This window comes from Alosa pseudoharengus, unplaced genomic scaffold, assembly GCF_046254945.1.
Source record: "Alosa pseudoharengus isolate Yale_2024_CS ecotype anadromous, Long Island Sound unplaced genomic scaffold, YU_APseudo_1.1 YU_APseudo_1.1_scf_24, whole genome shotgun sequence".
In the NCBI taxonomy this organism is placed as follows: domain Eukaryota; kingdom Metazoa; phylum Chordata; class Actinopteri; order Clupeiformes; family Clupeidae; genus Alosa; species Alosa pseudoharengus.
The window spans coordinates 7478676-7505236 of record NW_027468689.1 but is presented as its reverse complement, the minus strand read 5'-3'; the positions used below and the strand labels follow the sequence as shown (position 1 = coordinate 7505236).

The 26561-nt window shown below is 40.7% G+C and overlaps 3 protein-coding genes across 5 annotated transcripts; 1 reads left to right on the top strand and 2 right to left on the bottom strand.

The window, feature by feature from the left end:
• Positions 1-1350: 1350 nt before the first annotated feature.
• On the bottom strand, positions 1351-18742 carry chst10 (carbohydrate sulfotransferase 10). 3 transcript variants are annotated; one of them, XM_076302991.1, is made up of 6 exons: positions 18585-18742; positions 5529-5668; positions 4661-4752; positions 3160-3394; positions 2758-2863; positions 1351-2633 (listed from the first exon to the last, which is right to left on the bottom strand). In XM_076302991.1, exons 2-6 carry the CDS (start codon positions 5629-5631, stop codon positions 2069-2071), a joined length of 1101 nt encoding a protein of 366 aa, XP_076159106.1. In that variant the 5' UTR covers positions 5632-5668; positions 18585-18742; the 3' UTR covers positions 1351-2068. The 3 variants fall into 3 exon arrangements, with proteins under 3 accessions (XP_076159106.1, XP_076159105.1, XP_076159107.1); XM_076302990.1 differs by lacking the exon at positions 18585-18742 and adding an exon at positions 7945-8040; XM_076302992.1 differs by lacking the exon at positions 18585-18742 and adding an exon at positions 7932-8008.
• Positions 18743-22490: 3748 nt separating this feature from the next.
• Positions 22491-24719, bottom strand: rpl31 (ribosomal protein L31). Its single transcript, XM_076302989.1, has 5 exons — positions 24664-24719; positions 23886-23989; positions 23555-23680; positions 23210-23322; positions 22491-22553 (listed from the first exon to the last, which is right to left on the bottom strand). Exons 2-5 carry the CDS (start codon positions 23987-23989, stop codon positions 22522-22524), a joined length of 375 nt encoding a protein of 124 aa, XP_076159104.1. The 5' UTR covers positions 24664-24719; the 3' UTR covers positions 22491-22521.
• Positions 24720-25198: 479 nt separating this feature from the next.
• On the top strand, positions 25199-26529 carry lipt1 (lipoyltransferase 1). The gene has a single exon (XM_076302988.1). The coding sequence runs from the start codon at positions 25280-25282 to the stop codon at positions 26495-26497; it is 1218 nt and encodes a 405-aa protein (XP_076159103.1). The 5' UTR covers positions 25199-25279; the 3' UTR covers positions 26498-26529.
• Positions 26530-26561: the final 32 nt, after the last annotated feature.

Below are 26561 nucleotides of genomic sequence, written 5' to 3'. Positions count from 1 at the left end.
TGATTCCATTTGAGAGCAAGTTGACAAAGAACTTTTTATCTGAGCATAACATTTCAGGATTCTGCTAAAAATGCTTAAATAACTATTGCTACCCGTTTCACAGATCTCTAGCTTCCCAACAACCACTCATTATTTCCTTGTGCTTAAGAACATCTGGATGTCACTTGATTGGGTTACATTAGGCCGCCTACACTTAAGTGGTATAAAGGTCACATTTAGTGCAGTACTGCCCCTAAGTGGTCGAACGAGATACATTACACCGTTCTGCAGCATATGAAACCATTTTTACATGACTTTCTCAGATACATTTTTGATGGTAAACAGATTATATGTTGTCCCTACTAGGCACTGAAGCCATTTAGTGTTCTTTTGGTATCGGTAGGAAGCTTTGCAAACAATTTAGATTTTACAGCCAAGTTACCAAATGTTTTGCATCATATAGCAATGCAATTGTTGATGTGTTCCCAATGGCTTCTAGTTAACTTGTTCCAGTTAACTTGTTAGTTTCAGAGAAAACCTCTATAACACAATTTATGGGCTTAATAACATATTCACAGTTGTATATTTACATATACATGTAAATGCTCTAGCAATCAATTGTGAATAGTGTGTGGATAATGTTTTGCTGAAGAAAGACATCAGACTTGTTGAGGAGGTTCTAGTTGCGTCATTTAGTTAGTCATTTCAGTGCAATGTAACACCTTTCCATGTCCCTGGTCCTACTGCAACTGACATGAACATATTCAGACCATCATGACGGAAGAATGTGAACAGGAAATGACATCACAGCGCTGGAGTGAGATCATCATGCACAGGCTGGGCGTGTGCTTGGTCATTTTTTCGCCACTGCACACCCACGACTAAAGTGCCCCAGTCTGAGCAGTCTTCTGCCACACTACATCACTGTGGGGGCAATAGGTGGCTATTTTGACACAAATCCTCCTGGACAAAAAGACTGTGGTGACTTCATGAGTTGTTTGTCACATATCACAACTTCTTTCATATGATGTTTTTCCTGAAAAATATGTCCTAGGTATGGGAATGTGAAACATCCACACAGCAAGGGTGAAGTGGGTTTGATTGTTTGCTTTAAAATCTCTTTTTTTATAACCGACGAGGAGTCACAACACTCCTTTCCATTCCATTTATCTTAAAATATAATACAGCTCTTTTTCTGACATAATACAACCTCTTGAACAGATTGGACATCATCTCATGACCTAGCTAGCATGACACAATGCAGCTCCAGACCTTTTGAGTAGGAATTCACTAAGGTTTCAGAATAACTACTGGATGCTACAATACTACCACTCAGTATTACTCCACTGCAATCAAATTCAGAGGCATTCAGAGTATTAACCTACATGGTATATTTTGTTGGCAACTACAAGGACACTTTGTCAGCAGAAACAGGGCACTACAACACAGTTGTACATCTGTGCAGAGCAATTTCTCAATTTTACTGACACTACGCTGGTCAGGGATTCAAACCAACCCTTTAGTTTCTGTCGCAAACATCCACAACCACCACCAACACCCTTATAATGATCTTAAATTCATAAAGTTGACTTATTTTATACTGTTCTACTCAACTGCCAACTGTTATCAAATCGTCATTATCTTCTGGCACTATCTAAATGTTGTGGAGTGTTTATCGGTCTGTAAAAAAGAGATACTGCAATTGTTAGTTCAAGTCTTTGCACATTTTTCCAAAAGGAGACAAGGTAAGAGCAGGTAACTACATTACATATTTAGTGTACAGTAGTCTTGTTAAATAATGTTGCTGCACTACAGCAAGAAGCAGCAATTGCTTGGCCAATATAGCGATAACATCTGACAATTATCATCAAACTCTAGAGGGAGTGTCCACCATCACCACATGCTGGGAAACCCAGGTACTGGAAGGGGACAATCATAGTCGCCCTCCCTGCCATTCACGAGAAAGGCCAAAGCCATCAGGGCTCCACCACTTGGCCAAAGAACAGCCAAAGCCATCAGGTCGGCCGGGCTGGCCGTCCCTCATGCTAGGGCCGGTGCTACATGGAGTTGAGGGGAGGGGCAGCCTCTCTCAGTCCAACAGGAAGTCAGGCCGTGGGTAGCCAAAGAGGTCAAAGTCCCCCTGGAAGCGCTTGTAGAGGCGTCGTGCGTCGCGCTTGCTGATCCCGGAGAAGTAGCGCTCCACCTTCGTGCGGTTGTAGAGCATGATGCCGGGCGGGATGGTCGGGTAGGACACCAGGTGCTCGATCCCGGCCGCCTTGAGGATGTAGGGGGCATCGCGGTCCAGTGTCTCATGGTGACCCACCACGCTGTACGAGATATCGCATGGCGCACATAGCTCCACGTACGTCAGCCAGTGAATCACATGCTGCCCAAACTGCCTGTTGAGTCGCCTCTGTCCAGATATGTCACCGAGATAGCGTACGAAATCTTCAAAGCGTAATCCGGGCGGTTCTTGGCTGGAATCGTCGTCGGGATCTCGATGGATCCTGCGGTATTTGCGAATTATGGCAGGGGCGATGTCATGCTTGTACCAGGGTTCAGAGCGAGGGTTCTTCACAAATTTGTCCTTAAAAGCAGAGATGATTCGCTCAAAAGGGTCTCGAACAATAAAGAACTTGAAGTACGTGTCCAATCTGAAGAAGAGAATAACAAATGCAATCTCAATCACAAAACAAATTTGAATTACAATTACAAATACATCAACATAGGCTTATACAATTATAACACATTTATAAACATGTAAATATTCTTTCAGACCTTTCTTTAATCTCATTTTCTTTCATGGAGGAGAGGCGGGGAAGGCCATTCTTTTCATGGTCATGTACCAATACTTCAGGGATGTCCTCTACCTTAGAATATTTTCCTACAACAAAAAAAGAACATGGGGACAAAAGAATAAGATCCACCTTAGGCACACTCACAACTGGACAGGAGAGAAAGCTCATACTGAGCTCAATATGAGCAGGATTTCGACTGATATGTTTTCCAACTAATGAAAATGCCATTACAAAAAGAGTCTTAATTTTGTGGGAAACAATGCCAGTGTACACAACCAGTAAGCTACATTGCCACAAGCCAAACCCCTGGCCCTCCCTCACTATGAGTCATGTATCAAGCACACACACACACACACACACACATACACAAAGAGACACTCACCATTGAGAACAATGAGGACCTTCTTCCACTGTGTGTTGCCAACCTTGGGGGTCTGGCAGAAGAGAATCTTATGCTTGTCACACACAAATATGCGGTCCAGGACAAACTTGTTGATGGGAGTGTGTGTGAGATTCCGAATGGAAGAGTTCCGGCAGACACTGGCCAGCACATCCAAACGCCTTTCTCGCACAGACCGCCAGTCAGACGGGATTGTGGGTAAAGCCCCCACGGTGGACTAAGGAGGACGCACAGACACACATACGTGCATGAGTGTGCATATGCACAAGTACATGTAAATGTACACCGAATTATTAGGGCTGACCACTCATTATAGGACTGACTATTGCCCGAAACCTCATGATACAATATGTCAATACAGAGGCTACGAAACGATATGCATTACAATACATGTTGACATGTTGATTCTAAATAATGATTGTGTCCAAAACAGAAGAGCTGCTCTACGAACTGTTCTTTATAATTCTTTATTACACGGCTCTTCAGAGTGCTGCAGAATGCTCCATTCACTTAAATGGGCCTTCCCAACGTTCGGTGGTCTGCTAATTCTCAATAACAGACGTTGCTAAGTATAACAGACCGCTGTCAAGGAAAATGGGCTTAATACTTCTAATTTACGTCTTTCATATTACTGTGCAAGGACTGGAACTTCATTCAAAAGTGAAAGCAGACGGTTGATCAGCTGTGTTCTAAAGAATGTTTGATTCAAGTTCAGCGTGTGCTGTGAACTATTTGTTTCTCACCAAAAGCCACAATGAAACGGTAACAAATAGGCTATAGCCTAGGCTATGTAGGCTAAAGAGTCACATCGTGGGGAGTTTATTGTTTCGTTTTGGTAAGTAACCGTGTAATAAGCGGGATAATGTATAGAACGCCGGTCATTATTGGGAAAATAAGTCCCGACAGGGCGAACTGGACCCGACGCGCAGCAGAGCAGTATCCCTTACTTATACGTAATTGTATAAAAGTAATAGGCAAAGCGTTAAGGATCACAAGACTTAAAAAAACCAATTCAGGCCCAGAGATCTTAAAAGTAAAAATAATAATTCTGTTTCAAATCTGAAAGTTGCTAACTTTAACCTTGACATTCTAAAATTACCTTTTACATTGTGTCTTATGGTTTTGTTCTTTGATGCTCAATACAGGAGGACATGACAATGTATGTCAATACAGCCCTACCACAAATCAGTCCTGATGCTATGTAATAGCAGAAGAGATTCCACTTTCTGTTGACTAAATGAGAAATATGACAAGACAATTGACGTCCAGCTAAAACTGAGATAGTCCTATATACTAGGATTATAGAACACTGCAGATATTGAAATATTGTAATAAGCTGTTTGAGTATTTCTGAGCACTACAGATGCACCTATGGGTTAATAGTCAACCAAGTGAACAGAACTATTACCGTGGGAAACCAGCATGTCATAAAAAATAAAGTTTTATTGACAAAACAATGATAATAATCGTATGGCAACCTTACCAAATTGTTAGGTTGCTGTATTGCTTTCTGAGGTTTGACTGTTTTGAAAGACAGCTCGGTCCAAGTCCGTAACTTCACCTTCCCCCCATAGTCTGTAAAACACAGCAGACGTGTCTGTCATTCCACTGTTAACAGAACTTTAAGCTGTGTTGGTCAGATACCAGTCATCATCTCTTCTCACCCCAACCACTGACTGTTCACCCAACTCCCCTCCGGGAGGCGTTAAAGGGCAAAAGGGCAATAGTTTAAAAGTGCAACATAGTATACTATACTAGTCAAGCACCCAGTGAACAGTAGTCAAGCTTCAATATTCGAAATGTGTTAGATGAGCGTCATTGTCTATCACACATGAAGGACTACATGAATATAAAAAGCATAGAGGTCATGAAGATTAATCATTGGGACATATTTATGAGCTGCATGATTAATTGCAGCCTTTTGCGATTAGCTATTTGCATTAGTTACAATTGCGATTTCGATGAAAAATCGATTCATTGGGCAGCCCTGATTCTTTGTCAGTATGGTTGGGCAAAAGTGTGGAAGAGGAATGTACACCCAAGGAGAAGTGCTGGCCAGGAGGTTATCAAATTAAAAACAAAACAGCCGGACGACACGACATTGCGTGAAAGAAAATGAGATTAAAGAAAGGTCTGAAAGAATTTACATGTTAATAAATGTGTTATAATTGTATAAGCCTGTGTTGATGTATTCATAATTGCAATGCAAATGTGTTTTGTGATTGAGATTGCATTTGTTATTCTCTTCTTCAGATTGGACACGTACTTCCACTGTGATTAATAAACGTTGGTTATTAATAAATGTATTAAGAGATACTCTGTTTTTAATACTATGGTCGGGCATAACTCACCATCAGGTAGTCGCAGGTTGAAGTTGATGAAGCGACTAGCAACCATGAGCAGTAGGAGCACCCAGCCACACACGCCCACCAGCAGCCAATGGCGACGCATCATCTCCCAACGTGCCGGCTGACAGCCATCCACACCGCACCTAGCACGATGACAACAAATGAGAAGTCAAAACATGACAACATAAAGCTTTAAAAAAGACAGTCATCACAGTCTTCTTGATTTACGTCATCTCAAAACAGATCATTAATTACTAAGCATACAATAATACTAAGCATATAATAATTTTAATCTTCTATTTTTAGACAGGTATGCATCATTGGCACAGCTTAATCAAAACATAATGTGAGCACATGCCTATTGCTATGGTCTCAGCTCATGAACACTCTGTAAAGACAAACTATGGGCACAAGTATGAACACCCTTTTTGGAATAATGTTACTTTATAATGAGTAACCATAAGTCAATGGGTCTTGGCGTTTTGGTTTGACCTTTAGTGTGTCTTAGCCCCAAAAAGGTTGAGAACCTTGAGATGATGAGCTTGCTCTGAAGGGCAGTAGGTTTCGCCTGTCACACTATGTTGGCACAAACCTTTCATAATCAGGCATCACTGCCTGTATTTCATACAATGACATAACAAACTGAAATCCAAAAAGGCATTAGAACACATGTCTACTTTGCTTAAGGATTAGATCACGCCTGTCTTCTTGAAAAATTAACTTGGCTAAATCACTCTTAAAAACAGGGCGGGTGCCACATGAGCTACCCAATGCCTGTATAATCTATATAAAAACAATGATCATACCATTTTAAAGCATGAACTGTCCATTGGCTTTACTGTGCCATTTCAGTAATAAGTAGAGCAACTTGGAAAATGTGAGCTTCCCCCTACTCAAACATTGTCTTGGGCAATTTTGTTTTTAAATTAAAATATTACTAATAATATTAAAATAATTACTAATAGACTGAAGTGACACAAGCAACTGGCAAAACAAGAAAATTAGTCATGCTCTTAAAATGTAAGTAAATAAACACATAAACACTTATGGTTTTATCTGGGAATCTATGAAATGTACGTTACCCACAAGAACCCTGAGCGAGTTCAAAGTTTAGAATGACTGACAAACTGATGTAATTTTAACACAACTATTTGTAAAAAACATAACATAACAACAAAGCAAAACTGACGGGTGGTGTTTGAGATTATCATGTAGTCTTGACAGCTAATATTAGCAATCGTTAGCTAGGAAGGCTTAATGCTTCACTCATAACTGTGTCGTAAACGTGCTTATTACCAACCATTTCGTTAGAAAATTCTAAAACAACGATGTTTTTTAATACTTAATAACATAATAACATTTGATAAATGAACCTTACATTTTTCAGGAGCCATAGGTGTGTAGATTTGAAAAAAAATTAGTTTGGTTCTTACTGGAGTTTTTACTGTCTGAAATATCCGATTTTGTGTACCACACTCGGAGTTTAGTGCTGGGCTGGTAGGTGCCTATTCCCAACCTTTCTCAAGGCACATAATAGTTAGCCCGAGAATTCTCGTCGCATTTCAAAATTCCACTGAGCTCCAGGCGGATTTGTACACGCAGCCTGTTTACAGGTCTTCGAGTCACGGTAAAATGTATTTTCTGGTACATAGCTAATTAAGATACACTTATGGTGTGGGTGCTTGCGTTTTTTTTAGGAATCCGCCGTCTTAGTTTGTATAGAAATGAATATTAAGTGACACATACACGTAAGAGGTTGGACATACAGGACGGTTGGTAATATGTGACGTTCCGTTATAGATGGACAGCTCACGGACGATTCGCTGTCCATCTAAAGTTATGCAGTCAGTCATTCCTCCAAACGGATTTTAACTTGGCAATTCAGTAATATGAATACGCTAAAATTCCTGTTACCCTGCGAATAAAATGTGAAATATTCCGTGTGAGCCTAGAACTACTACTTTTCTAAACATTAGCCTACCATTCAATTACTTCTCACTGGCTAGCTAGCTAACGTTATGGACAACACCATTGATGGAGCTAGTAGCTAGCTAGCTAGATTACAGCAGGACAGATGCGCAAAGGGATATTGTATAACCATCACACACAAGCGCTAAAGTCACCAACATCAGACGGCTTTGAAACTGATCATCCAGAGCTAAAGAACAATGATAGTAAATACGATTAGCATCGAACAAGGACACCCTGAACACTAAATTAGGTAACTAACGGTATAGCTTCTAGCTAGGAATGCTAGCAGCTAGCCTGGACAAGCCATTTTAAGGAGCTAGAGCTACCGTTACGTTAGCTTAAGTATTGTGGTGCCAAACATTAAATAGCTGGTGCAAGTTAAAACGGCATGTATCACTCTCGATATATTTGCAATGATGTATGAAATTAAATTACCATAATGTATTACCGTAGTTTATGTGCTAACCGCACCTCTCCTAGATAACTGATGTCCATACATTTCAAGTTGGAAGTCTTGCTGTCCCACAGTTAACATGTTGTCAAGCTACAACATCACATCACATGGGTCAGGTCAGAACAAACTCCCTTTCATCATGACCACGGACCATAACCAGACTCAACATCGCCCCCCTTAGGCAGCATCACATTTGGTACTCACAAAAGGGGATTTGAGCAGATTTAGAATTGTAGGCGGCTCGTAGCCTGACGTAGTCATACTCAATTCTAGTCAGAATATGAGTCTGATACTGCTCCATTGGGACATAATTATGGGGCGTGTTTCAACCGATACAGGGAGGGAAGGCCTCTGCACTCAATTGGATGAGGTGTAGGAAGAAAACACACGAACCATCCTTCTTCTCCACCTGAGGTTTGGTCTCAGCTTTGGTGGGGACACATCCCCAACTCCCGTTGTCACAATACCAACATTAGTGTTTCAATACCAATACTAAGTGAAGAATCTTGATTTCGATACTTTTGCGATTTTTAAAAATTTGATTTGGTTTGTGTGATTTGTGAGATCATTCACAACAGTGGCAATCATATAATTTGATTGACCCTCCACACACACACATACAAACACACACATAGAAAGTGATGGTTGTCATCAGTGTTGGCCAAGTAACTTAAAAATCGTAATGTATTATGTAAGTCTTGTCTTGTAATGATCATTTTGGTGAGCTCTAAAGGAATTAGCCTACAAACTATCTCCAGATGTAAATGGTTGCCTATCCTATTACCGGTACTCAAATTCATTTGTAAAAATTTATCGTATATTTTAATCTGATCTGCATCTTGCAGGTGCGTGTAGCCTGGTTGACTGGAAGGCCGGACTTCACAGGCGCTGCTGTTTTGTCTGAAGATTGATTGTCGTCTAGTGTTTGTCTCTGTCTTGCTTGTAACTTGTGATTATTTCGTGAGTTATTTTGTTTGTTTGTTCCGTCTCTTGTCCAGTCGCGTATTGTTAGTGTCTGCGTCTACTTTCGTAGACTCTGGGTCTTTATTTTGGGTTTCCTTTTGGTTTTGTTGGTGAAGCTGCCTAATTATAACATCTACTGCATATTGCCAGTGTTTCCTGTGCGCTGTGGCATGATGCGTATATCTCCCTCAGTTTTGTTTGCATGTGATCGTGTATACTGTCGCTTTGCATGATTTAAGCTTTGTCAGTGTTAGTGTTGCTGTCATCAGTGTATTGTGGTTGTGTCCTCTTTGGTTGATTTACAGCTATCCTCTGGTGCCTTAATTGTTTTGTCTTTGTTTGTTTGTTTGGCAGGTCGGGGCGCTCCTAAGGGGAGGCTAGGCACCTGGTGGTGGGACCCTATCACTGCATGTTTGCTGTGCTTTATTGTGCTGTGCCGTGCTGTGTGTTGCTGTGCTGTGCTGTGCGGTGAGCTGTGCGGTTCAGTGTACTGCTTACCGCAGTCTGCGTTATAGAGAAACTCACTTCACTCCGAGTGTGTGTGCATGTGTGTTTGGTGTGAATCTTGGAACTCCATCATCAGTAGCGTGTCTCCCTTGGGTAAGCTCCCGCCTAGCTGCATTTATTGAGTTCTGTGGACGTTTGGTCCCTCAAATGCCTAGACTCCAAAGATTAAGATCCAGAGATTAAGAACGTCATACAACAATAGGCCTTTTCACACAGAGATCACGCTAAATTTGCGGGAAGAGGAGACGTCTTTTTGCCGTCTTTTTGTGTCTGAAAGCGAGGTGAAAATTTGCCGGCCTGCTGATCTGTTCACATGATGCAGCATTTTGGGGAGCCAGAAGGCAGGATCAGCTATAGTAAATTAAATTGTGACGTGCAACAGGGGGCGTGTAGAGTGATAGTCGTAGGCCTTATTATGCGTGCGTGGGGCTTCAGATACATGGTGCATTCAGAACACCTCGGAATGACAAGGACCGCCCCCATGGCTACTTTGTTTTTCCGACAGCAAGTGTTCATGTGCTTTGCCGTCGAAATGTGGTACAAACACGGATGCCACAACAAAGGTTAAAACATACACTCACTAATCCTAAACAAACAACTGTATTTGCTTACAATATAGTGTAAGATGCTCGTGAAAGAAAGATATGCAGCTTTCAAGTGACAAAAACGACAAATTCCCAAGTTCACATTAAAACTGTTGGACATGAAAGGCCACATGGACTACAAACGAACTACAACGTGACGACAAAAGTGATGACGAGCCCCTAACTGGGCAACTCTGTTAGCAAAATCTAGCCCCAGTTTCCGACCTCTGACTCACACATTACGTGACGTGAATGACGCGGAATGATGATGTTTTCTCTCGGAGAAAGGTTTTTCCGAAGCTCATGAACGCTAGGACAGCCTGTGTGTGATTTCAAAAACCATGGCGGGAGAACCGACTGCACTTTGGTTAGCTTGCATTTGCTTTGCTGTTGCTGTTAGAATGTTAGATTCTTGCGATAGATGTCTTCAGACAATAAAAAGTAATTTGGAAGGGAAATTGAAGAGAAGAGTTGCCCTTGTGTTCGCCATGATTTCCCTTTGAAAATCAGAGGTTCACAGGCTACTGTGGCCTTGGTCAGTGGCGCCGCCAGCCGTAATCCTGTACGCACTGTGCGTACAATTTATTCATGAAATCATTCAATATTACAACAATAAAAAATAGCTTGTGTATTGTCTTAATTGAAACATGCTTCGCGCACAAATGATAGCCTAGGGCAAAGAGAATGGACATCTCAACATAAGGATACATTAGAAGATGATGATTGGTGTAAACTTTGTCACACGACGTGAAAAGCAGTTCTGGCGCTTAAAAACGCAACGTTCCATTCAGTCATAAATCGTTTAAGTGTAGGCCTAGTGCTCGTCATGAAAAGAAAACAGCAGCTTAATATTTTTTAGGTGTTTAACAGTAGGCCTAGGCGCACTGTTAGCAGTTATGCCGAAGGCAGTGAGATTATTAGGCATTGCATCCTGTCACTCTGTTTGGAACATCGCAGTTCGGGTTGATAAGATTTAGTTAATGCGGGTATGGATCGTCTCAAAGTTTGGGACAACCAAACAGCAGTGTAGGCAAATCAAATCCTAATTGTTAGTTTACCATAGCTGTCTTTTCTCTAGGCCTGGGCCTATCGGAAATCGAGACATAAGCACATTGGTTTCTTTTTTCTTTTCTTTCTTGTTCGCGTGTTGGGTAGTGAAGCGATAATGCATTTAAAGCAGCACATGATGCAAAGTCGCCTAGCAACGGGGACGCTGGCTGCTCAAGCCGCTCCATCTGACTTGTTTTTATTCAGATTTTTTAATATTTACAATTTTATTCACGATTATTTTTCTTAATTTTTGTACATTCGTTTAGTTTAGCTGTACAGTTACAGATAGCCTTTTTATTTCAATTATTTATTTAGTTTTTCCATACTTTTACGGCATTTCCCCCTGTCTCTAAACGTACCTGCACTGTTTTTTCGCCTGGTGATCAGCTGTTTTTTCTGCCGATTGCCATCAGCGAGGTGACTGGTCGTCTGCACTGCTGGGTTTCACTTCGAGGCCTACTCCCTTGCTGCCACTATCTGGACTGTAGTTGTCTATTGCCCTGAAGAGTTGACGTTAGGCTACTTCACTGTTTTTGGATTTGCTGCCTGCTTGTGTGGTGGAAGCTGCGCTCGCTTAGTGTCTCTCTCCCTTTACATCCTATGTTGGGTTCCTAGTCGGTTGACTGTCCAGCTGCTGGGTATAGTCGATGGACTGACCAGTGGGGAGATTGAGGCTTCGTGCTAGCTGGACGGACGTTAGGTGACTGCAAGTGCACCGATAACGTAGCCTATCAGTAGGTATACCATCCACTTGCACGACACTTCATTTTGTTGTGTCGCATAGATGTCGCGCTGCCTCCCCACGTTCAGTCGTGTGGGCGTTTTCTTTAAAATGTCAGTTACAATCGTTTTAACGTATATTAAGTGTTTTTCCACAAATGGACCACAATTTTAGGCATGTACAGTGATGGCCAAAAGTGTTGGCACCCATGCTAAAGTTGACTGAAAAGAGGAATATAAAATCATCTTTTGGAAATTGATCTTAATGCCTTAAGTGAAAAATGAGGAAATATCTAACCTTTAAGGACACCAATTTTCTTAGTGAATGAATAATGTATCATAAATAAATAAATGTTCTTCCTTAGCCCCACATCATCACATACCCTTCACCATACCTAAAGATTGGCATGGGTGATTTGCATTGAGCTCAATGGTGAAGGGTATGTGATGATGTGGGGCTATTTTAAGGAAGAACATTTGCACAGGATGCACAGTATTCTGGATCCATGAAATAACTGGCCTTTAAAAATAAAAATCTGCCTGTCTCTATGGGAATTTAACATAGGGGTGTCAATATGACCCCTGTATTTTAAGGAAGAACATTTATTTATTTATGATACATTATTCATTCACTAAGAAAATTGGTGCCCTTAAAGGTTAGATATTTCCTCATTTTTCACTTAAGGCATTAAGATCAATTTCCAAAAGATGATTTTATATTCTTCTTTTCAGTCAACTTTAGCATGGGTGCCAACACTTTTGGCCATCACTGTACTTAACAGTATACAACACATTAATAGGCTAAACAAACTATGCAAGGCATTTGGAAATCTTGTTTTATTTAAACTACTCAATGCAATCTCAAATCCTCACCAGAAACACCAACAGTCAATATATTCATCCAAATCCTAGTTTCGTTCGTTTTATGGACTACTAGGTGGTCGTGGAAGAGATCGTTAAAACATTATTTGTCTTGTAAGCGGAACCAAAGTTTCACAGGCACCGTTGTGGTAGAACAAAGGACCTACAACCTCGTCCTTTCATTGGAGAGCTGCCTCGCGTTCAACGGATTCATTTGCATAAAGATGGGCTTCGCCCAGCTTTTTGACGCGCGACATATTTTCAAATGCAGCGCTGCCTTCCCGGAATGCTTTGCGGGCGCGTTAAAGTCGCTTGACGTCACCCATAGGACTAGAGTGGAATGCAACACGACAAAATGAAGTGTCGTGCAAGTGGATCGGTACCGTCACGGCTCGTGTCCATTATCGCGGCAAAGCCCACCGCGCCGCACATAGCCCATTGATTTCCTATGGAGAGCGGCAAGGCGTGGTTTACGCTTCCGCAATGCACCTTGGGAAGGCGGCGCGGCCATTCGAACAGAGGTGGCGCGTCAAGAAGTTGGGCTCGGCTGAACTTTATGCAAATGAGAGCGGTTAACGCGAGGCGGTTAGCCAATGAAAGTACATCTTCGGTAAACAAGTTCTTTCCTTTGCTCTAGTCTTCCGGTCCGGAACAATAGCCTGTCAGAAAGATTTGTTCCGCCTGATAATCGTGTAGGTTTTATGAAAATATATTAAAGGGGTGGTTCAGGATTTTGGACATAGGGCCTCATTTCCAAGTAAGCAAGTGTGATATTTATCAGTGGAGACCGTTTTCAACACGTTTCATCCAGTCCTTCTAATTGCAGAGTTCGCAGGTGCTAGGCTAGCGCAAGTCAACGGTATATGCTAGCCTGCCACTAAAAACAGTCTTACCCACTCCAAAGTACACTCCAATGGACACGAGCCGTCAGAGTTTGTGTTTCGGCTATGGGGGGCTTTCAGTACACACCCCTTGAACTTCGACAGTTCACCTCCACCGACCCCATCAGCAATGAGGTGCTCCACCTTTGCCAGGCAGCGGGGATCCTCCGGCGGAAAGGCTACCTGCACAGAGGCGCACGTCGCTCTCTCATCACCCGAGCGACAGAGGAAAGCATCCCTCTGAGAACATCATCATCTCCACAGGATATCTTGCCAAAACAACGCGGATTTCTAGAGCAGTCCGCTCCCGCTTTCGCCTCTACGCCCGGCAGTAAAGTGACACCTGATCAACAGCGGATCAACATCAGAGAATGTCTAATAAGGGGAGAACTGCCACTCTCGGAAAACTTCCGGTTTCTGAACTGGTTGCAGTTCCTTCTGTGGTTCCACATGAGGGCGCTCGTCCACGAGTGCAGAATGCATGGAGGTCTATGGAGCTGTACCCCTCAAAATCCACTTTTCTCGGGATATAATTTTTTTTCAAGTCATTTGAATATTGTATTCGAAAGGGGAGGCATGGAAAATACACTTGGTTGAGTATTATATTTTTAAAAGTCACTTAATTGTTCTAAAAAGCCTTTCAAACGTGTCAATGATGTCATTCATTAGCACAATGCTAGCGTGTTATGGGCAACAACGACCCAACTTGTAAGAAAACAAAAGGACATAAGTACTCGTTCATTCAACTTTTGACCTATAACCCATGTTGAAGTTATACAAACTACAATCAAATCTGAGATTTGTCAACGACAATCAGGTGAAAGAGACAAATTTGCACTCATGGCGATCGCCCCCAGTGGAAATCTGGTGGAACTGCAACCAAAATTCGGTACAATGGGACTTAATACGGAGTGACCAGGCTCTCCGTAGACGGGCTCTGTCAACATCCAGACTGTGGCCGCTCATCCTGTTAAAAGTTCTGCTTCAGTGAGAGCATGTGATTTGAACATTGCTACATCCACCAGATCACGTGACGCCTCACACCTTGGTACATCAACTCAGAACAATTCACATGGCTCTTAAAATGGCACTGTTCAACGTGAGATCTTTATCTAGTAAGACATTCACTATAAATGATTTTATTCTGTCTTCTAACCTCGATTTTTTCTTTTTAACTGAGACTTGGTTAAAGGTGGGTGAGCTTAGCCAATTAGGGGAACGTTGCCCTCCCAGTTACAACTTCTTTAGCTCTCCTAGAGTTTGTGGCCGTGGAGGAGGTTTAGCAGTTGTATATAAGGATTGTTTTAATGTTGCCCATCTGCCACTGACAGTTTCTCAACTTTTGAGGTTTTTATGTTCAAATTAATCTGTGATGTCCCTGTGCTCTGCATTGTTGTTTATCGACCCCCTAAACATTGCATGGCAGCATTTTTAATGGAATTCTCAGATTTTTTATCTTCGGTCATTCTCAACTATAAGATTATTATTGTTGGAGATTTTAATATTCATGTTGATGATTCCACAAATTGTTACTCAGCTGAATTCTCTAATATTACAGAATCTTTTAATTTACTACAGCGTGTGTTAGAACCAACATGGGCATACTTTAGATTTAGTTTTTTCTCTGAACAATGAGCTGAACAATGTTTTAGTGAAAGACCACCACTGTGTCATCTTTGACAGTGTTCTCCCAGTTGCTGTTGCACCTCGCACACATATTGTTAGTTTTCGCAGTTTCAATAATCACACTGCCTGCAATTTCTCTTCTTTGTTTAACAAACTTAGTGATACCATGCCTGATGCTGGTGGGTTACAAGATACAGATGACATGCTTAACACATTTAATGAGTTATGTACCACCATACTAGATACTGTAGCTCCTCTTAAAACTAAAAGGAAACCTATTGCAAATCTCCCTGGATCACTAATGAAAAACGTAGCCTCAAAAGACTGTGTAGGAGAACTGAACGCAAATGGAAAGCCACTAAGCTTCTGGTTCATTACCAACATTTGAAAGAACTAACTTCCTCCTTTAACAAAGCAGTCAAAGATGCCAGATCACAGTATTTTTCAAACCTTATTGCTAACAATCGAAACAATTCTAGATTCCTGTTTAATACTATTGATCGCCTCCTGAATCCTACTCCCACCACTGTATTGGCATCCTCTGCTGATGAGTGTGAAAAGTTTTTATCATTTTTTATTGATAAGATTGCTAATATTAGGTCAAATATCCCATCTCCGATGTCTCTTGCTACTGTTCCATGCCCCCCTTCTTGCCCTAATAACCTGAGCTATTTTAGACCTATCTCTACTCTCACTGACATTGTTGCAGCAATGAATCCTTCATCTAGTCGTTTAGACATTTTACCAAAGTGTTTAGTGCTATAGGCCCTAGTCTGCTATAATCTTAAATAATTCTCTTTCCTCAGGGTGTGTCCCTGACCTTTTCAAGACAGCCAGTGTCCAGCCCCTCCTAAAAAAAACCTGGCCTTGATCCTTCCATTCTAAAAAACTTTCGTCCAATCTCTAAATTGCCCTTTATCTCCAAAATTCTGGAAAAGGTGGTCTTGATGCAACTTTCTGAATTGTTAAAGGGCAATAGCATCCTGGAGAAATTTCAGTCAGGTTTTCGTCCTATGCATAGCACTGAAACTGCTCTTATCAGGGTAACCAATGATCTATGAGGAGGATTGCATAGCTGATGTGAAAGACTGGATGTCTCAGAATTTCCTACAGCTTAACTCTGACAAAACAGAAGTCCTTTTCATTGGCCCTGACAAAGTCTATAATCAAGCTAAGACTTTTCTTGGAAATTTAGCCTCAAATAACAAGACTACTTAGGGGTTTTATTTGATACAGATTTAAAATTTGACCAACATGTAAAACTCCTTGTGCAGTCCTGTTATTATCAACTGAGAAACATTTCCAAAATCAGATCAATGCTTTCTTTAAAGGACACAGAGAGAATTATACATGCATTTGTCTCATCTAGACTTGATTACTGCAACGCCTTATTCATCTGTTTAAATAGTCATTCCATCTCTCGTTTTTCAAACTGTTCAGAATTCAGCAGCCAGACTTTTGACAAAGTCTAAATTTAGGGAACACATCACCCCAGTTCTGGCCAATCTTCACTGGTTGCCAGTGAGTTTTAGGATTGATTTTAAAATCCTCCTTATTACCTATAAAGCATTACATGGTTTGTCACCTGACTATTTAACAGATTTATTAACCCCCTATACTGTCCAGCTCGGCCCCTCAGATTCTCCAGCCTGGGACTTTTAGTTGTTCCAGAAAGTAAACTGTCAACTAGGGGTGACCGATCGTTTGCAGTTAGAGCACCCAAGCTTTGGAACAGCCTCCCTTATAACATCAAATCTGCACCATCTGTGGCTGTTTTCAAATTTAGTCTAAAGACCCACTTATATAAAATTGCTTTCCTTAAATAGTGAAGGATTTCACTCATGTCTCTGCTAATTTATTATCATTATTATCATTTCTGTTTGTTTATTTTGTCTTGGGTAGGCCTACTATACTGTATACCTTTTCTATTTTCTTTTTTATATATATTTAGTTAAGTTTGTGTTTGTAGTTTGGTAGTTTACTATTTTATCATTTTTATTATTATTACTATTATTATTGTTGTTATCATTACTATTGTTTTGTTTTTTTGCTTTGTTTTGTTTGTTTGTTTGTCTGTAGAGCACTTTGTGCTTTGTGCTTGAAAAGTGCTATATAAATACATTTTATTATTATAAATGTTATTATTATTATCATATGAGCCAGAGCCGATATGGCCAGAGCTGCTGCTCTGTATAGGTATTCTGTCCCACCCAAATCTGCTAAACTACTTGCGAAGTAGCCTATTATTACAGACATTGCATCGGTTGTGAAGACACAGCTCTGTGCGCAGTTTTCACGGTTCATCATTGCCCTTGGACATTTTCAGCTGGTTTGGAAATTGGACTAATTTTAACATCACTTTTTCCCCTTTTAAAATATATTTTCTTTTTTTATTTGTTTTGTTGTCTGTCTTGTATGTCTTGGTGTCACGGGCGACTACGCCGCTCCGTCCGGCATTTTTTGTATTTGTTATTTTTTTAAAGTATTTGTCTTGTCTTGATGTCATGGGTATACGCTGGCGACTACGCCGCTCCATCCGGCATCTTTTGTCTTGTTGTTATGTGTCTTGTTTGTGGAGCGCTTTGGATTGCACTATGTGCATGTTAAATGCGCTTTAAAAATAAATCTGACTTGACTTGACTTGACTTGACATTACATGTATCACACGAAAGAGCTTTTTCTCAGCGTTTAAACGATGTTAGTGCAGGTTAGTTGTTGTGGTAAACGGTTCGCGAGAAAAGTAACTTTAATTTAATCATATTTTTTGCGCCCGTCTCCCTACCCATTCATCTTGGTGGAATACTTCGCGAACTTTACCTCAACACATGACAAACCATATATCAGAATAAACAGCAGACCTTATCGAACACAAAGGTGTAAAGCTTTTGTTTACATATTGCATAAATGTGTGAAAAGCTTAACAGTCGAGCATAAATTCTCGAAATGGTTGACATTGCTGTTAAGTTTGTGGAACTGCTTCTCAACCTTAAATCTGTTCCAAAACATCCCAGATTAAAGTAGTCATAAGCAAGTGAAGAGACCTTCTGTCAGGAAACATATGGTATCTTTCACACAATAACTTTAAGAATAATCTGAGCCCCATGAACATTGGTTCAATTGTCATTAAAAATGCAGCAGACATCACAGCCTGGGGTTTCAGTAATCAGCCAGTGGATCTTTCAGAATAGATAGATACATAGATAGAGATACTTTATTAATTCCCCAAGGGGAAATTGCAAGTTTAGAATGTCAAGAATATTGAGGGAAATTCAATCAGATAGATCCAAGCATAAGATGCCTTCTCAAGTTCAAGTTCTTACTAATAATGCATTTGGAATGATGTTTGTTCTAATATAACATTTGATGAAATGCCATTTTCTGAAAAGTGGATGTTTTTTGTTTTGTTCTCAGTCTGCTTAACAAGTCTATTTTAAACACTCACCTCTTTAAAAGTTCAGCATATGTCAGTGACAGACATTCTTTGGATAAGGATGTATGAATATTTGTCCATAGACTAATGTAGGTTGCTATCAGAGCAGTGTAAAAACAGCCGTGTGCGAGGTGTGACCGTAGAGCAGAGACCTACGGCACCCTTCAGTGCCTGCATCAAATGTCTGTGTCGTCAACCGTCAAGGCTTATCTGTGGTCACATCGTGCTGACTGAACTTGCACTGAACGTCAGCCGATTATAAAGATAAATTTCTAGAACAGAACCAGGCAATGTGGTATACACAGCATATGCTAATACCTTCAGATATTTTTTATTGTCTCTGAATTTACGCTCCAACAACTGGAACACATTTTAAACATTTCAACTCGTTTTGGTTTGTAGCCAACCCATCACAACCCATGTACAACCCATCAGTTGGCCTTATCCACAGATTATCTTCAAAACCGAATTTCATTTTCAAGGCACATTACTGAGAAGACAGTGTATTGAAAACTTAAAGTAGCCTTCATCTACAAAAACAGAGACCGGGTGATTACATTCATCATTGTCATACTCAGCATTGTGTCTTATACATTTTCACATTTATTTTGACGTAAGGCCATGTGAAGACAGTGGCGGATCTAGAGATTTCTTCCTGGGGTGGCTTGAGGTTCCAGGAGGGGGGCCATGGACATTATTCAAAACTTAAAATTCTACAGATTTCATTGAATGTGTTTTGTTCTTTAAACTACATTACACAGGGTGAGAGGCAAATCAGACATGTAGCTGGATTTTTGGATGGTGTGGGTCTTAATTTGTGAATTGTGGACCCTTTCTCTGTGTAATCACTATCTACAGTCCGTATAGTCTGTACTTAAATGGTAGTGTCAAAAAGCAATTCTAGGGGGGTTTAGGGGTATAGTCCACCGGAGAACATTTTGAAAAAAATGACCTCTCAAATGATGTCTTCTAGTGAATTTAGGGAGGGAATATGGACAAATTTAGTCATACAAAATAAGCCATCAATTAGATTTAGGTTATCTGAATTGAAACAAGATTCTGGGGATTTGTAGGGTATGCTCCCCCAGAGAACATTTTGAAAAAATGACTCCTCAAATGATGTCTTCTAGTGAGTTTTGAGGGAATATGGACAAATTTAGTCATCGATAGATGTAGGTTATCTGGATTGAAACAACATTCTAATGCAATTCTAACTTGCCTGTCCTTTTCTCCTTCTGTTTCTATAGCTTCTTTCCAGTCTCCTGGTTTCTCTCCCTGTCTTCTCCACCTGTGTCCAGTCCGCCCCTTTTTTCTTTGGTTGGAAAAACTTGGCTATGCCAAACCTTTTCATTTCTCATCTTAATCTGACCTGCAGTTTGTCAAACTTAAAAATAGCATGTTGGTTAAAATCATCTACAGTAATAACATTTTGCTGCGAATCATAACACAGTAATATAAATAATAAGTAATTTGACCAGGGCCGGATTAACCATTAGGGCAACTGGGCACTTACCAGGGGCACGGGACCAGTAACATTTTAAGGGGCCCTGGGCACAGTCAAAATATTACTTTTTATCACGTTACAAACGCAGTACTCACTTCCGTAATCATATACAGATTGTGCAACCCGTTCGATCAAAATATTATGTTTAATCACGTCAAAAACAGTGTTTGTAGCCTGCACAAATGCCGCCTGCTGTCAGTCAGTGAGTGAGAGCGAGCTATCACGTTGAAACATTTCATAACATCCAGACTAGGCTATACTCGTTATGTCGTGATGTCATTTTAGCTAACGTGGTTAGCGTTTTCTTGGATGCAATTGAGCAGTTAGTCCACATTTCAACCCACAAACATGAAATCTACTTCTGTCAACACTTTTGAAAGGGAAAGACACTAAATTAAGTTTTCAATGTAGCGCAGTAAGCACATGCATAATTTAGTGGCTTTACGCACAGAGCGAGCACATTCTAATGCCTATACAGATTAATCTAATGCAGACCAGGCTTATATTAGCCTACATGAATATGACACACGTTTTGACCAGAGATAAAGCGAAGTGAAGATAAAGCGAAAGTGAAGATATCATCAGGTAAGACGGGAACTGAGAATGCCACCCGCATCTCTGGCCAGACTCATGGGCGCCTGCAGAAATGAATACTATGGTACGCACATCCATCTACCATGAGGATTGTTATACAATGGCATTATAATAATGTGAGGCATATCTGAACATATTTCCCATGATAATGACTTGGAATAATAGTAGAGTGATAGCTCTCAAATAGCAGAAAGCCCCAAATACTATATACTAATTAGTATATAAGCCTAAAATAATTATTAGGATTAGCTTAATGTATTTTTACATTTGCCGTAGTATTGTCGATAGCCTACTATTAAAATGCACCGACAGGTTGCATGCACGTATGATTTCATGCACGTAGCCTAAGTGAAAAGGGCCTCGCACCTGTCAAGTTCCCAGGTCCTCGCACCTTGCGACGGTGATTATTTGTGAAATTGTGCAAACGACAGCCTTTTCAAGTCATTTCAAGGAAGGAGTGGTAGCATGCACCCACATTGACCGAGTACAGAAGGCATCAATAAATTGTTGGGGAGGGTCATGCGTTTTTTCTCAATCACTTTGGGTTATAGAAAAAATTCTTGCTGGCGAGGGAGGGTCACGTATTTTTTGACGAACGCTCCCAAAACTCCTCAGATGGCCCCTTAAATAAATAACGAACAGTCCCTAAGTTACAGTTTATTATATTCATATGATTTACAAATTATTTGCTAGTAGGCCTAGTATCATTACCGTCACAATGTTAGGCTGAAGATGTGCTGCTGGTTAATGTAGGCCCTACAAAGTTAACATTAACATGGAGGTTTACCAGTCCAGCTAACATTTATGTAACTCCTCGTAATCATGTATGGTTTTGTGAGTTTCAAAGGCTAACTTTGGCAATATTGATAAAAGTTAACTTTGTCACATCTTACTATCATTAACCGTTGTTCAGACGAACAGCGCAAATGGCTGTTGCTGCAAGCAAACACGGCATCAATGGGCTGGGCTCACCCAGCTAACGTTAAATAAGTTACCTTGCAAAACTGAGTTATGCTAACACCATCTTCAGCCTGTCATTTTAACAGTAAACTCAGAAAACATACATGCATATTCTATGATTATTATAAAGTTTCACTTGTAAGTAGACTTCAGTTTCAGTTGAACATTGTTATCTAACACTGTTTATCTTTTTTTCTTCTTTTTCTGTTAGGTGCTGCTTCACTCTGCTACTGGTGGAGGATCAGGCTGACTGCAACCAGGTGGTCTATGGATGCAGCACACGTGAATCTCTAAATGAAGAGTGAATAAATGCACTTGCTTTTCAAACTGATAACACATTGTCATAAGTTCGTGTAGCTTAAACCATACCTAGGCCTAGCCAAATTTATCCTGGCTGTAGATAAAGCAGAATATGAATTTCCCAAAATGACTATTACAGCACTGGTATTACTACTGTACTTAATTACAGTATGATCCATAAGTACTGTGATTAAAAATACGGTAGACAATTCAATACTGTATACATTACAGTAGTGTGTGCTGTAAAGTGGTTAAAAGAAATGAAATCATAATCGGCTAAGAGGTATCGGCAGGTCAAACTCTATGAAAAATCGCAATCGGCCCAAAAATTTGCAATCAATGCATCTCTACTCGTTATAGTTACCAAAATGATGAAAACTAAAAACAACAAAATACTTTTATAACCCTTGAGCCAACTCCTTACTATGTTATCTAAATGGCGATGCGGTGTTTGTTTGCACCTCCAACAGCATGGCATACCTGGTTACCGCACAAAATGTCCACAAATGCCCATATGTTGAATTGGGCATTAGGACAGAAAAAGCACACCACAAGTAAGGTAATTTTTATAAATTTATTTAACGACAACATTTAGTTCTCGTCGACATTGACTGTCTGCAGACCTGTGAAGAGAACACCAAGAACATAAGTATCAGCGGGACAAAACAATAATCAAACCACCATCCCAATTGTTTCCCTAATACTGAGCAAGTACATCAATATTGCCGGGGAGCTCATGGACTAATTGACCTCCATATATGGGGAGGAAGCTCACGTCTGTTTGCACACTGAAAAAAACCCTTCAAAATTCACATACACCTCACTAGCATCTGACGGCAAGATAAAATCCCACTATTGTCCTCTTCATTTTCAGTGACCATGTAAAAATCAAATAAGAATAACTTAATTTTCTATAGCGCCTTTCAAGATACCTAAGGTCGCTTAACAAAAAAGGAGGGGTTGGGCGAGGGGAGCTAGAGGCCATAGGCCTCAGTGTATAGGTGTGCTTTAAGGTGCTTTTGAACACGGCCAGAAGGGGCACTATGTAGGTCACAACCCCAGAAGGGGCACTACGGATGTCACAACCAGAGAGGGGTCACTATGTAGGTCACAACCAGAGAGAGAGGGCACTACGAACGTCACTTCATTCTTTTGGACAGCATGCATTTCACAGAGACCAATGTAGTCTTGCTGTCAAATCCATGATACTGGCTTTGCTTACATTTATCTCCAAATGACGGCACAGCAGTTTCAATAATCAAGGTCTGGAGACACTCACCTTTGTACGTGGTAACAGGAACGTACGTAACCAATGTGTACAGTTTGTTGGGAGAGTCTTCGTCCTCATTGCGCTTCCTAGACAGGCGAACGCGCATGCGGTAGGGGACGTTCCTAGAGGAGCGCAGAAGCAGCGAAAACAAAAAGACAAAAAACCCACTGATCACACATACACACTTCAAAACACCACATCTGGGGAAGAGTGCAAGAGCTACACATTACACATGAAGATTACAGATACAGAATTACTGAGTATGATTATATAAACATTAGTGACTGAAAAGGAAACCACTGCAGGGTTGATCCAACATCTGCCCACAACCATCTCCGACAACTTGTTCCTTACCTCACACCTTTGGCCCAGACAGCCTTGTTGAGACGGGTGTCAATGCGGACGTCAGGCGTTCCCATCTCCTTCATAGCAAACTTGCGGATCTCTTTGATGGCACGAGGAGCCCTCCTCTTGAATGAGCTACAGAAACAAAGTTGAATTTAGACATATGACCAGGAAAGAGGGGCAAGGCTACATAGATCTGGTAGTCAAGCAAGCACACACAACTAGGTGTGTTGAATTCATTAAATAGAATGTGTTGTCAGTCTGGTGCAAAATCTGCATTACCCAGCATGCTAATACTCACAACATGACCGTCAGACTGTTCAACGATGCTTAAACTTACATTCCATGGATGCGCTTGTGGACGTTGATGGTGTATTCCCGGGTCACCACCTCATTGATGGCTGAACGTCCCTTCTTCTTCTCACCCTTCTTGGTAGGAGCCATCTAATAACATTAAAAGACCAGCAGTGAATATCAGCTCGTTACAGTCCTTCGGAATTTACCCAACATTACATCCTCAAGGGGTAACGTGCAACTTAAGACACGGATGTCTCTTACAGCCGGGTTAAGAATAATCGCTAACCACCTCGGAGTGCAAAAGCCTGTATTGACTCCACCAACACCATGCAGAAACTCTCATTGAGACATTAAGTTACATAGTTAATACTTCACCAGAATTGTGCGTTTTCTACTTAACATGCTAGAGCGGCTAGCATAACAAGGCTTCTGTTAGCTAAATGTATCCCGGCCAATGCTGCCAGATAGGCCAGATTGTTCACAAATAGGTAATTGCCCGAATAATACATTTAAAAACTTCCCCAGCTAAATACGAGTCGACCCACAATATGCTTTATATTGAATGAATACTAAAAATAATTCTGCAAATACGCTTCCATAAATCAAACTAGCCATCTTGCGAGGGTAGGACAAACGAACCAGACCTGGCCAAAAGTTTAACTTGTCTAAACGAATTAGGGACTCCAACACCACAATAATCACACCTTGTGAGAGATTATACATTAACCTTTGTATTTTGTGACTTTAATTCATTCAAAATAAATTATTTCACTAACGATGAAGCTGGATTTTAACATATGAAGTTGATTCTGACAACATACCTCGAACGGGGAATAGCAGAAAGGAAGTAGAAAGGGATTGTGGGTAAATGTAAACCCAACAATCGGCGTTTCTTACCGGGTCAAACATGGCATTGTTAAAGTAAAAGTCACGATGCGGTCTCCTAGAACCATAAACAATATAGTAATATAAACAGCAAAATAATTTATATGCTGGGAGTTGAAGGTTTCACTTCATTCAAGAACTATTGTTTGGGATGTAGGCTTTAGAGACAGGATGAGAAAAGGGCAAAGGTAATCTAAAATAAGTTTTTTTTTTTTTTTTTTTTTTTAAACTACAATTGTGGGGCTGTCTCCATCATCAGACAGTAAAGTTGATCTTTGGCCAGCTACAAAATACACTACAAAATCCTTGGTGTTTAGACATTCATCATTCTTTGTCCTTTACTCTGGCCACATTACTACATGTTGGAAACTGACATGATGAACTGTGACATAATTCTGTGGTTAGACCAGTTGGGCTTTGAACTTTTATTTTAGTGTAAAATAGCTATATGCACTACCCGGAAGTGCTAGGGCTGTTACAGGAACAGCCTGATTTTAAAAAATGACTTTGACTTCTAATAGTTACTCTTTTGCTGGCCTAACAATTAGTTAAATGCAATATTTGCTGTATTGTCTACATGAATTATTCGGACAGTTAAGTAATTTTGTATTTGGATTTGTGGAAATCATGATTACGCGGACTTTATGGCACATGTGCTTGAAGACTGGAGGCCAGCCTTGGTTCATGTTACGATTTCACAGCACAGTGCCAGCTGTTTTTGAAGATGGCAGTAAAGCAGGCTTCATCATCAAATCAGTGTCAACAAATATTTTTGAAAATTTGGCTTTGGAGGATTGGATTCACGATAACATAGATCTTCAAAAGCGAAGCATACTCTATCTCTGGAGGAACACACCGACCGTTGTTATCGGCAGACACCAAAACCCATGGCAGGAATGCAATCTCAAAATGATGAGAAATATTGGGATACCACTTGCAAGGAGACGCAGTGGGGGTGGCACGGTTTTCCACGATTTGGGCAACATTAACATGACGTTCTTTACGTCTAAGAAAAAATACGACAGACACAGAAATCTGTCTGTAGTGACCAACGCCTTAAAAAAGCTGCGACCAGAGCTAGATGTGCAGTCAACTGAGAGATTTGATATCTTGCTCAATGGACAGTACAAAATCTCCGGAACTGCTGCCAAACTGGGTCGCAATTCTGCCTATCATCACTGTACGTTGCTGTGTTCTGCAGATCGATCTGTGCTGTCATCAGTACTTAAAAGTTCTTCTCAGGGAATCAAAAGCAATGCAACTCCAAGTGTTCCATCTCCTGTGAAAAACCTTTTTGACGAAGACCCTACTTTGGACTCTGACACCATTATGACAGCTCTGGCGTGTCAATACAACGATGAATTTGGATACGATAGTGCTGTTTACACTGTTCATCCAGGTGACGAGGAGTGTTGGCGAGGTATTCAGAACATGGCCCAAGAACTTCAGACTTGGGAGTGGGTTTACGGGAAAACCCCTAAGTTTAGTGTTTGCACTAGTTTCGATATCCAAAGTGAGTCATCGAGAGCCAATGTCATTTTAAATCTGGACATAAAGAATGGTATCATAGAAAACTGTGTAATAGGCATGACCACAGAGTGGTTGCCGAAAAATCTATTGGAAGAGTTTAGCTCATTTGTAAAGGGGTGCAGGTTCTGTCCGAATGAAATGCCAGCGCTGGTCGCAGCGTTCTTGAGAACAGCACCCATGGGTGCAGAATCATCTTCCAAAATGTATAGCCTGTGTGAGAAATTCGTTGAAAACATGTGATGGAATATAAATAAACGTATGAAACGTATAAAAGCAAACCCATGGTTCATTTCCCTATACATGT